This window comes from Canis lupus, chromosome 30 (assembly GCF_011100685.1).
Source record: "Canis lupus familiaris isolate Mischka breed German Shepherd chromosome 30, alternate assembly UU_Cfam_GSD_1.0, whole genome shotgun sequence".
NCBI classification, from domain to species: Eukaryota; Metazoa; Chordata; class Mammalia; order Carnivora; family Canidae; genus Canis; species Canis lupus.
The window spans coordinates 37,074,385-37,086,401 of record NC_049251.1 but is presented as its reverse complement, the minus strand read 5'-3'; the positions used below and the strand labels follow the sequence as shown (position 1 = coordinate 37,086,401).

Below are 12,017 nucleotides of genomic sequence, written 5' to 3'. Positions count from 1 at the left end.
AGCAAGGTTGGAAGCCCTCCCTGGGCTCAGCCACTGGGAAAGAGTTAGGTTGAGGGGTGGGAGGGGACAGGGACCTTCTAGCTACCCACCCACAATCTGTCCACAGAACAACTCCTGGGGAAAGCAGTATTCCTATGCCCTCTTCAAGGCCATGAGCCACATGCTGTGCATCGGGTATGGACGGCAGGCACCCGTGGGCATGTCAGACGTCTGGCTCACCATGCTCAGCATGATTGTGGGCGCCACCTGCTACGCCATGTTCATCGGCCACGCCACCGCCCTCATCCAGTCCCTGGACTCGTCTCGGCGCCAGTACCAGGAGAAGGTAGGGCAGAAAGCTGTGCTCCGTCCTGGGAGCCTTAGGAGAGCACCTGACCCGTGGTCCCGAGGGGGCCCAGGCTGGCAGCCAGCGGGTCCCCGACGCCAGGCCCCCGACATGTCCTGCCATCTACCCTCATCTGGCTTGGGCCGTTCTCTTTGCTGTTGTCCACCTCTTTTTCCTGGACAGATTCCTAAAGCAAACAAACGCCCACCTTGTTCATGATTGCTGAACCCATGGCTCAGCCCATAAACTGAAGTTCACCGGTGCCCTCCGCTGTGCCAAAGCCCATAGATCCTTTGGGGTCCTCATCTTGCGCAGCGTCTCGGTGGTATTTGCCAGTTAGCACTCCCATCTTGGCTTTGCTCTTGGTTCCTGTAACTGCACACCCTCCCGCTCTGGCTGGTCTCGGCGGCATGTCCTCTCAGTCGTCACACGTTGGGTCCCTGGTGGCTCAAGCCTTGCTCTCCGCTCCTCCATGCCTTCTGCCCTCGGAGGCGCTATGCTCTGTGGGCAGCTCCGCGCAGTGGGGCCCAGGGGCCTAATCGGCTGTCCATGGAGCATGGGCATGTTACTGCATATCTCTGCCCCAGGTGCCCATCTGTAAGAGGGAGACAGGAGAAGGGCTCCTGTCGTGGGGCTTATGCGGAGTAATACATGCCAACCTGTAAGACAGCACAGAGCAGGCTAGTCGATATTTATTGGCTAAGTGGGCTCCATCTGCCACCTTCCACTCCTTTCTCTGTGTGGCAGATAGAGCAGAGATTTAAAAAATGTAGAGCTGGTCATATCCTCCTGCTTAAAACTCATCCGGGTCTCCAGGTTACTCGTAGACGCAGAGCAACTCCGAGGTGTGGTTCCTCAGCCTGACATTTAAGGGGCATAATCTGGCCCCTGCGCTTCCCATGACCACATCATGCCCTGGGCCCCACAGCCCTCTATTCCAGCCTGGCCAGCGCCCTCCCCCGCCCCCGCCCCGGGCACGGCCTCCTGCAAGGCCTTGGCACAGACACTAGCCTGGAACTCTCCTCTTGCCTTTTCACCTGACCACTTCTCCACCTCTCAGCCTGCACTTGACCTTGGTGGGCCTTCTGTGACCCCATCAGCTCCCCCATCATGTGACCTCTAATTCCCCTTCACCACACTTTGTCCTCCTGATGGATTTAATTCATGGTGTGGTCCTTGTGTAGTGTCCATCTTTCCTGTCCAGGCCGTGGCTCTGTGAGGGCAGGACCCAGGTGTCCATTGAATTCCCAGTGTCCGGCACATAGCGGGGCTCGGCGTGTATTGATTAACTGGCTGCCTGCCTGCCCCGGGTGCCCTCCCTTGGTGGGGTGACCGAGACATGGATGCCCGGGTGCCACGCTGCCAAAAGGAAAGCTCAGGAGAGCCTGCAGAGCCAGGGCAGGGTGGGAGGGGCAGTTTGGGGTAGCAGAGGAAGGAGATAGAATTCTAGGCAGGCATCATGAGGAGCATGAACAAAGGTATGCAGACAGGTAGGAAAGAAATCAGCCTGATGAGAACAAGGGGTCCTGGAAAGGGGACGGTGAGAAGGCGTCAGGTCGTTCCAGCCATTGCTCAGTACAGGGCCTGGTGAGGGATCAACGTGGGCCAGCATCAGGGCCCAGCCTGTGACCGGGTCAGGACTCCGTGTGTGACCCGGGTGGGGTCTCAGTCCGGGATGACGGTCAGGGATAGTTTAGAAAAAAAGCACCAGGGTTCACTCGAGGGCAGAGTCAAGCTGCTTGGGGCTCTCCATTCGAGGGGTGTCTTTATTCTGTTCCTTAGCTAATGGCTCTCCAATCTGAGTCCCCCATAAATCTCTCTGAGATGAATTCCCTCCCACTGGTCTCTACTCGTCCTTGCCTGAACCACGTCAACAAGCTTGCTCTCCGGCCGGGTCTCCAGACCCTGCCTCCCCACCACTGTGCCTTCTCCCCTGGCACGGGAAAGCTCTAAACTATGGCTCCAGCTGTTCCGAGTCCCCTGGCCCCACAGCTGGCCAGGAAGTCCCTGTCCCCTGGGGCTGGGCACAGCCTCGAGCAGCCGGAGCCAACGTGGCCGGAAGAACGTAAGGAACTGTCATCTCCCAGCCCTCGGTTGCCTGCAGGCACCTGCAGCCGGGCTTGTCCCCGCCTCTTGGGAGCACCAGTCCCCGGGAACGGGCTCCCCTCCTCTGCTTGTTCCTTGGGTACAGGAACTGCCCTTCCGTGCCAGTGAGGGAACGGTCCGGTTGTGCCTAATCTGTTTCTGCCGAGCGTGCTCCCGTGGATGCCCGCTCTGCACCCACAGTCTCAGGACGGCCGGAGCAGCACCCGCCCATCACCCCTGGATGGATAGGAGCATTTCGTATTTGCTTGGGGCCTGGGCACTTGGGCTCACCCATCTTTTATCCCCAACCTCTGATTAAGGGCCTGGCCCTCCCGTGGGCTAGAGTCACTCTGACAAAATGACGTGGAGCCGGCTGGGGCCACATTTGGATACCCAGCATCTGGCGGGTCAGGCGCTCTGACTTTAGCCTCCAGTCCCCCAACCCACTGCAGCCCAACCCTGCTGCCCATGCCAGTGTCACCTGGTGGCAAAGAGCACCTCCTGGCGCCAGTGGGGCCTCTCCGGTCCACAGCGTGACACAGAAAAGACCCGTGTGGGGAGGAAACTTGGTGGACCTCCTGGTCAGTTGGCCTGGACCCGGGCTTGGGTCAGGCCCTATTGCCCCTGGCCGTCTCCACGGCACCCAACACGCTGAAGGAGCCCCTCCCTGACCCCCAAGACCCCGGGAGTCAGGGCCATTGCTTGGGGCACACCGACAGCACGGATCTCGGTCTCAAGGAGCCAGGGTCGGCCAGGGAGGCCCACAGGTTGGTGCCAGCTCTGGTCAGCAGCAGGGCTGGGGCCCTCCCGGGGTGACGCCCTCTCCCTGTCTCCCGTGACTCAGTACAAGCAGGTGGAGCAGTACATGTCCTTCCACAAGCTTCCGCCCGACACCCGGCAGCGCATCCACGACTACTACGAGCACCGCTACCAGGGCAAGATGTTCGACGAGGAGAGCATCCTGGGCGAGCTGAGTGAGCCACTGAGGGAGGTGAGCCGGCGGCGGCGGCGGCGGGGGGGCCGGGAGGGGAGCGTCCTTCCTGCTGGGCGGCCCCCGCACCTTCTCCCTCTCTCCCTGTCCGCCCCGCCCGGGGACCAGGAGATCATCAACTTCAACTGCCGGAAGCTGGTGGCCTCCATGCCGCTCTTCGCCAACGCGGACCCGAACTTCGTGACGTCCATGCTGACCAAGCTGCGCTTCGAGGTCTTCCAGCCGGGGGATTACATCATCCGAGAGGGCACCATCGGCAAGAAGATGTACTTCATCCAGCACGGCGTGGTCAGCGTGCTCACCAAGGGCAACAAGGAGACCAAGCTGGCCGACGGCTCCTACTTCGGAGGTGAGGGGGCCGCGGGGGCCCTAGGGGGACCTGGGCTGGAGAGGCCGAGGATGACCGCCGGGGCCCTCTGCGGTGGCCGCCTGGCGCCTGGCGGGTGTCTGCGGCCCAGTGGATGGGCGCCGGGGCTGGGGGAGAGCCCGGCCCCCGCTGGGGGCGCCGGCATGGCGATGGTGGGGACCAGGCCGGAGCCCGCTCGTCCTCCCCACTCCCGCTGTCCCCGCAGAGATCTGCCTGCTGACCCGGGGTCGGCGCACGGCCAGCGTCCGGGCCGACACCTACTGCCGCCTGTACTCGCTGAGCGTGGACAACTTCAACGAGGTGCTGGAGGAGTACCCCATGATGCGGCGGGCCTTCGAGACGGTGGCGCTGGACCGCCTGGACCGCATCGGTGAGGGCGGCCTCCGGGAGGCCGGGAGGCGGGGAGGCCGGGAGGCCCCCTGCACCCCGCACCCCGGTCCTCCGGCCTGAGCCCCCGCTCCCTTGTGCGGCGCAGGCAAGAAGAACTCCATCCTCCTGCACAAGGTGCAGCACGACCTCAACTCGGGCGTCTTCAACTACCAGGAGAACGAGATCATCCAGCAGATCGTGCAGCACGACCGCGAGATGGCCCACTGCGCGCACCGGGTGCAGGCCGCCGCCGCCGCCGCCGCCGCCGCGCCCCCCGCGCCCGTCATCTGGACGCCGCTCATCCAGGCGCCGCTGCAGGCGGCCGCGGCCACCACGTCGGTGGCCCTGGCGCTCACGCACCACCCCCGCCTGCCCGCCGCCGTGTTCCGCCCGCCCGCCGGCCCGCGCCACCCCCGGCGCCTGCAGTCCCTGCTCCCCGCCGCGCCCGCCGCCGCCGCCGCCTCGCCCGCCAGCAGCCCGTCGCAGCTGGACACGCCGTCGTCGTCGTCCCTGCACCTGCCGCCGCCGGCCGGGCCCCCGCCGCCGCCCTCGCCCGGCTCCCCGGCGCGCAACGCCCCCCGCCGGCCCCGCGCGCGCCCCGCTGCAGCCCCCGCCGCCGCCCGCCGCGCGCTCCCCCCGCCGCCAGCCCGGGCCAGCCCCCCGGGGACCCCCGCGCCCGGCGCCCCGGAGCCGCCCCGCGCCCCCCCGAGCGGCCCGGGCCCCCGAGAACGCTCCCGAGCGCGCCGCCCCCGCGGGCGTCCGGCTCGCACGGCTCCCTGCTGCCCCCGCCCGCGCGCAGCCCCCCGGCCCCGCAGCCCCCGCAGCGCCGCGGCACCCCGCCCCTGACCCCGGGCCGCCTCACCCGGGACCTCAGGCTCTTCTCCGCCTCGCAGCCCGCCCTGCCGCACGCCGGGGCGCAGACTCTCCGCGGGGCGTCGCCGCACTCGTCGGGGGAGTCGGTGGCCGCCTTCCCGCCCGCGCCCCGGGCGGGGGCCGGCGGGGCCGGCGGGGGCGGCGGGGGCCTGGGCCCCGCGGGGAGGCCCTGCGGGGGCGCCGGCCAGCGCGTCACTCTGCCTCGGAAGACATCCTCAGGTGCCGCGCCGCCCCCCCTCTCCTCGCTCGGCGCAAGAGCCGCCCCCCCCGGGGGCCCCCCTCTGACTGCTGCGCCCCCGAGAGATCCCGGGGCCAGGCCTGAGCCCGCGCGCTGCTCCAAACTGCCGTCCAACCTATGAGCAGGGCCCCCCTTCTCCCCTCCTGTTTTCTCTTTTTTTGTTTTTCCTTCTTCTTCTTCTTCTTCTTCTCCCCAACCCCCTCCCTCCTCCTCCTCCTCCTCCTCCTCCTGCCTCCTTTCTTCCTTCAGGTTTAACTGTGATTATTAGGAGATATACCAATAACAATAACGATTATCATTAAAAACAACAAACAAACAAACAAACAAAACACCCCACACCAGAAAAACAAAAGACAGCAGAAAATAACCAGGTATTCTTAGAGCTATAGATTTTTGGTCACTTGCTTTTATAGACTATTTTAATACTCAGCACTAGAGGGAAGGGAGGGAGGGAAGGAGGGAGGGAGCAGGGGAGGGAGCGGGAGGGAAGCAGGCAGGGCCCAAAGGCAAAAGCCCGAAGAAGGCAGGCGGGGTCTCTCTCTGGCTGGGGTCTCTGGGGTCTCTGGGGTTGGCCGCAGGTGGGGTGGCCCACGTTTGGGGGTCTTAGAGCAGGTCTGTTACTGTGTCCATCTTAGGGCTGCAGTCCCCGCCACCACCAGCCCCTTAGCTGTGAACTTGGAGCTCTGCGGGGGGGATCCTCTTGTGCCCCCACCCCCCAACCCCCGCCGGAAGGGGTTGCCCCTGGATGTGTTTCTGGGGAGCCTCGGTCACCTGAGTCCTTGAGACGAAACGGGGCCAGGGCCCTGAGAGTCTTGCATTTTTTTTTCTACTGCAAACTTAGCCAGATCCGTATATGACTATGTATATGTATATGTATGTAAGATGTGTACACGTAGAGCTGCGTAGCGCCCCTAGAGCCGTGTAGATAGCCACTGTCATGTGCGCACACTGTAACCCCGTGTTGCCAGGACACCCAGGTCACCTTACATGCAGCAGCCCGCCTTGGCCCTCGGGCTGGGCACCGCAAGGTCTGGGGGAAGTGCTCTCTCCAGTCCTCAGGGAAGAGGACCCCAGGACCCCTCAGCAGGCCCCCCCTTTCTCCGCATCTCTGGTCTCAAGTCCAGTCCTAGCCTGACCTCTCACCGCGCGGAAGCAGAAGACGCCTCCTGCCCTGAGGGGCCTCAAGCACATCCCCGTCACCTCCACGGCCCTCAGTTTCCCCGTCGGTACCGTGGGAGGTGAGGGGAACTCGTAGTTCTTGAGTCTGCTCTGTGCCAAGCACTGGTTTCGCACTTTACACACGTTGACTCCTTTAATTTCACAAAGACCACGAAGCAGGTGCTTTGATTCTCCCTGTTTCGAAGATGGGGAAAGGGAGTTTGGGGTAATTTTTCCAAAGCGTGGTAACTCGGAATGGCAGAGCCAGGGCCCATCGGGGACTGAAATCTGTGCCCGCCGGAGGCTAAGCGCTGAGAGGGACGCAGTTAGTCTCCGAGCAAAGCGTGGTGGGAAGAGACCAGATTATGGAAGCAGTCAGACCTGGGTTCAAATCCCAGCCCTGCCGCTGCTTAGCCGGCTGACCTAGGGCAAGTTGGCCGGCCTTTCCGAGTCTGTTACCTCATCTGTAGAACGGGAGTCACTACGGTACCGCCTCCCAGGGACCCCCGGGGACCAGATGGGAGCAGTAGCAGGTGCGAACCGCCCAGCCTACGCCCGGCACAGGCCATCGTAGGTGCTCGAGGAATCCGGTCCTCCGGGCCTCCTCCTGTGCCCAGCCCACTGCTCCAACAGCCGAGGCGAGAGCCCAGAGCCCCTCGGCTGAGGGCCCCAGGACCTGATGGTCTCAGGACGAGGGAGGTGGCCGGGCCTCCCGAGGGGCAGGTGGCCACTGGTGGGTGTGAGCCAGGCCTCCAGCGAGCGGTGGAGAGTTAGGCCGAAAGAAGAGGAAGGAAAGAGCAGGGAGGAGGGGACCAGGCGGATATGCAGGTGCAGACTCGGGGCTTTGGGGGAGCCCCAGAGGCCTTCGAGGCAGCCTCCTAATGGACTGGCCCCCATTCTGAAGGCACCCGGAGCCGGAAGCAGGTTTAGGAGGGGCGCCGATGTGAAAGCAGCGCAGATGTCCCCCGAGGCACGCTCTCGCTCCCCACGAGGCCCTGCCAGGCCTGTTAGTGGCCTGCGTCCGCCGGTCAAGACCTGAGTAGTGGGTAGGGCTGGTCCCGCCTTGTCCACCCAGGACCCCCCCTCCACGCTCCAGCCAGAATGATGTCAGGATCAGGTTCGGTCCCGAGTTGTCCAGGGAGGTGGGGCAGGCCCGTGTCTCCACGGATGGGCCCACGGAGGGGGCGGTCATCCGGGAAGGACGGTGGTGAAGGATCCTGCGATCTTGGGGAGAGACTAAGTGCCTGGCTGGGGTCTCCAGTGGGCAGGAGAACGCCCCGTGGGCCCAGGGAGTTCTCGGGGCTGGAAGGGCTTAAGTGGCGGCCTCCACCTGCGCTCTGCACACACCCCTGCCACCCTGCCCCTCCTCAGGGAGGCAGGCCTACTCGATCCCCAAACCCATCTAGTCCTGGAGGTGGGCGGGGAGGGCACAGGAGCAGGAGTGGAGGGGACAAGGGCATGAGGCGTGAGGACCACCCCGCTTGCCATCAGGGCCTGGCCTCACTGTCCTCGACACACACGCACACACGCATTTTATAAAACCTCTGACCCAGCCCAGCTGCTCCTTGGAGCCTGGGGAAGCCAGGTCCAGGTCCGCGGGCCCGCCCGTCCCCAGTCCCCCCAAAGCGATTTTCAAATCTACCACTTTTAAAACAGAAAACGGTAAATGCACCGTGTTGTATATTTTATTTAAATAAAAAAATGCCAGCAGATGCTGTCTTCTTCCAGGGGTCAGGGTCAGGGGTCAGGGATGGGGAGCAGCCGAGAGTAAGCTGAGCGGGGTTCGCCGAGGCCCAGGAGCCAGCAGGAGCAGGGGGCAAAGGTGCCAGGGAGCGGGAGGGGGGCTGCGGATGCAGGGGTGCGTTGCTCCCCGCTGGTGGGACCTGGAGGGGGAACGAGAGGGAGCGAGTGTCCTCTGCCAGCGGGTGGCCGGGGGAGACCCTGACCCCTGCCCGAAGTGGGGGCCCCTGAGCGGCCTCCCTGGTGCACCCTGACCGGGAGGCAGGAGAGTCCGGGGCACCCGATTGGATGGGCCCCCAGGAACCAGAGGGCGGCTGGGGAACAGAAGGTGGCTGGCCCAGGGGAGGGGTCAAGGCCAGGCCAGCGGGTTTGCAGCGGCCAGGGGTGGACCTGAGGGTGCAGGCGGGATGGGCGGCCTCACTGTCGGGGGTTCAGGGTGTCTGCGCCCTGCTGATGGGTGCGGGCGCTGGGCTGGGCCCCCAGGCCCCTGAAGCCTGCGGACGGCTGCCCCCACCCCCCGGGGGCTCAGGGCGCCTGCAGCCCTGCGCCCCCCCTGCGGGAGGGGAGTCCTCACGGGGGCGGGGACCCCGGGCCCGGCGGTGGCTGTTTCCATGGTAACCGGCGGAGTCTGGCGGCGGGCGTCCCCATGACAACGGCACCCCGGGGACCCGCCCCAGGCCCGGGGTGGGGGGCGTCCGAGCAGGGTCTCGTGCAGCACACCTGGAGAGGCGAGGCCCCCGTGGGAGCCCGCGCGGGACGGAGCACCGGGGACCTGCCCGGGGTCCGCCCCGCGGTCCGAGCGGGGGCGGCGGGAAGCCCGGGCGTCCCCGAGGCCCCAGAACAGGGGCGCCCGCGGCTGTGGGCGCGCATCCCCCCGCCGCCACCGGCCCGCCCCCTCCCCGCCCCACGGCCCTGACCGCGCCCGGCAAACTGGGGTGAAGTCCCTGCCTCGACTGTCTCCCCAGCGCTCCAGCGGGGTCGCCCCGCCCAGGCCCCCCCCCGCCCTCCCCCGGGCCCCCGGAGCGGCATCCGGCACCTGCTGCTGCGGTCACGTGCTCCCCTCTTCCCCGAGCCCCCCTGAGCACCTTTCAGGTGTGACCCTGGAGTCCGCCCCGGAGCTGCCCTCTGCGGCCTGCCCCGCCCCCCGCGATTCTGCGCCTTGAATTTTCTCTCTCTTGGGGGTAGAGATGTCATACACACACAAGATACAAGTAAACGCGTAAAACGTAATAAATAACTAAATAAGCGATTAAAAATCCGACAAGCAGCCACGTGCCCATCATTTCGGTTTTAAAAGAGCACAAGGAGGGGCGCCCGGGGGGGGGGATGTGGGGGGGTGCTCAGCCGTTGAGCTTGGGCCCAGGGCGTGACCCCGGAGACCCAGGATCGAGTCCCACCTCGGGCTCCCTGCATGGAGCCTGCTTCTCCCTCTGCCTGTGTCTCTGCCTCTCTGTGTCTCTCATGGATAAATAAATAAAATCTTAAAAAAAAAAAAAAAAAAAGAGCACAAGGAATTCCTTTGAAGGCATCCGTGCTGGGTCCCCCCTGTACCCCTCTTCCTCTCCCCACTCACCTGAATTCTCCTTCTCTCATTCCCTTGCTCTTCCCCACATGCTTACTCCTGAAATAAAGTGTCTCTAAACCATGTGCTCAGTTGCTTACCGACGGTGTGTGTGTGTGTGTGTGTGTGTGTGTGTGTGTGTGTGTGTAGGGCGGGGATTGGAAGTAGTTTGCCTTTGCAGGGAGGAGGATTTTATCAATAATATTCAGAATTGTTGATGTACGGGGATAATCGAAAGCAGACCGAGTTTTAGCTCATCTTCTTGTTTTTCATTTCTTTACAAATGATCTACTTTTCATGGCCTGCTCCCCCCACTTCTGTTACGCCCCTCAGTACGCTCCTAAAACTCTGAGCTTTACCTCAGTGGTTTCATGCCACAGGTAGTCTCTAGTAATCTGCTAATTTTGTGCAATATTGTAATCTTGAGACCCTGTTGATGCGTGGAGCACGGTTAAGTCTTTTCCACGGCGGACAGCGCCGGGGTCCGCTGTGTCCCCACTGGTGCAGGCGTTCTTGGGGACATAGCGGTCTTGGTGAGCTCCAGCTCCCGGTACCACAAACACTGCTACTACAACCAGGCTTGTTTGTGGCTCCTGATAAAGACATGTGCGAAGATCTCTAGGCTCCCTGGGTCGTAGGGTAGACTAATCTTGGCTTTGTAAGATCACGCCAAACCGTCTTAAGTCCTTCTAACAATTTATATTCCCACCTGCAGTGTATCAGTTACTCTTGCTCCGCATTCTTGCCAATAATTGGAATCATCAGACTTTATTTTTCCCAATCTAGTGATATCGGACAATGTGCAATTTTTTTTTCCAATCTAGTGATATCAGACAATGTGCAAATCCCTAATTCCTAGTAGGGTTGATGTTTTCTCATATATTCATTTGCCATTCGTCTTTCCTCTTCTGAGAAATATTTTTTCGTGTCTTTTGCGTGATTTTCTATTATCTTGTTATTGATTTGTAGCAGTTTTACACATACGCACATCTATTGGGGAACCACACTGTTCATGAGATGTGTTACAAATATCTTCTTCCTGTTTAATGGCTTTTATTTTCACTTTTTCTGGTTTAAATAAACAGAAGTTTTATCTTTTAGTGAAGTCCAGTTTAGCGATTTTATTTTATTTATTTTTTTTTAATTTTTATTTATTTATGATAGTCACAGAGAGAGAGAGAGAGGCGCAGAGACACAGGCAGAGGGAGAAGCAGGCTCCATGCACCGGGAGCCCGATGTGGGATTCGATCCCGGGTCTCCAGGATCGTGCCCTGGGCCAAAGGCAGGCGCCAAACCGCTGCGCCACCCAAGGATCCCCAGTTTAGCGATTTAAAAAAAAAAATCTAGTATTTCCTTAGTGTCTTTTCTGCTGGTTTAAGAAACCTATCTGCCTCTGATGTTATAAAGATATTCTTCTATATTAAATTTGTAAAAATGTGAAGTGGTGCTTAACCTACCTGACCTGAACTTTGCTATGGTATTGGGGCGGAATTCAATCTCATTTTTGCCCAGTATGGACAACCAATCATTCCTACTAATTTACACCGTCACTTATATAGCATCTCTGAGTCTATGTTGAGGCGTGTTCAGTCATCAGCTTGCCTATCCTTGTTCAAGCAGCGCCCTGTCTTAGCCACTACAGCTTTATAAAGTACGATGATATCTAGTTGAGCGAGTCCCCACCTTCTCCATCTTAAGGAATGTCTTGGTTATTCTAGGCACTTTGCACCATCATGTACATTGTACAATCAGTTTTTAAGATGCGTGAAGAATTCAATGGATTTCTTATTTGAAATTACATAAATATTACTATTAAAATGTGTATTCCTATGGGTGAACAGAGTATAACTCTCTATAACACTTGAGTCTTCTTTAATGGTTTGCTTGTTCAGACTAGTCAGGATAATTAGCACTAGCTGCCCCAGAAGAAAAAGCTCCAAATTTCAATGGTTTCACCCGACAAAGGTTTATTCCAGCTCCAGGAAGTTCTCCTGCAGGCCGGGCAGCCACTCTTCTCACTGATGTCAGCTGGAACCTCTGGTCTCTAAGATCGAGGAGCAGAGACAACCGAGGAGATGAGTGATTATGAACCACTTCTCTCCAGCAGCGACACACTTCACTTCTTCTAGTGTTACTTGGCCACCACGTAACTGCCAAGGAGGCTGTGTGAGGGAGCATATGGAATATTGCTGGGCATTAACTGCCTCTGCGAGATCTTTCACATGGCTTTCTAGTTTCTTCATGAGGGTTTGTGCATGTTGTTGGACTTATTCCTCATACCCTGTCTTTATGTTGTGATTGCTAATTGTA

The 12,017-nt window shown here is 60.7% G+C and overlaps 1 protein-coding gene across 1 annotated transcript in view; it reads left to right on the top strand.

Moving 5' to 3' along the window:
* The window catches only part of HCN4 (hyperpolarization activated cyclic nucleotide gated potassium channel 4), a 43,974-nt gene extending 35,858 nt beyond the window's left edge, over window positions 1–8,116 (top strand). The window contains exons 4-9 of the mRNA XM_038579892.1: window positions 107–325; window positions 3,255–3,401; window positions 3,510–3,750; window positions 3,974–4,138; window positions 4,244–4,721; window positions 4,784–8,116. Of these exons, the coding sequence (XP_038435820.1) occupies window positions 107–325; window positions 3,255–3,401; window positions 3,510–3,750; window positions 3,974–4,138; window positions 4,244–4,721; window positions 4,784–5,369 (1,836 nt within the window). The 3' untranslated portion in view covers window positions 5,370–8,116. The remainder of the gene's footprint in view (window positions 1–106; window positions 326–3,254; window positions 3,402–3,509; window positions 3,751–3,973; window positions 4,139–4,243; window positions 4,722–4,783) is intronic.
* The last annotated feature ends 3,901 nt before the right edge of the window (window positions 8,117–12,017 follow it).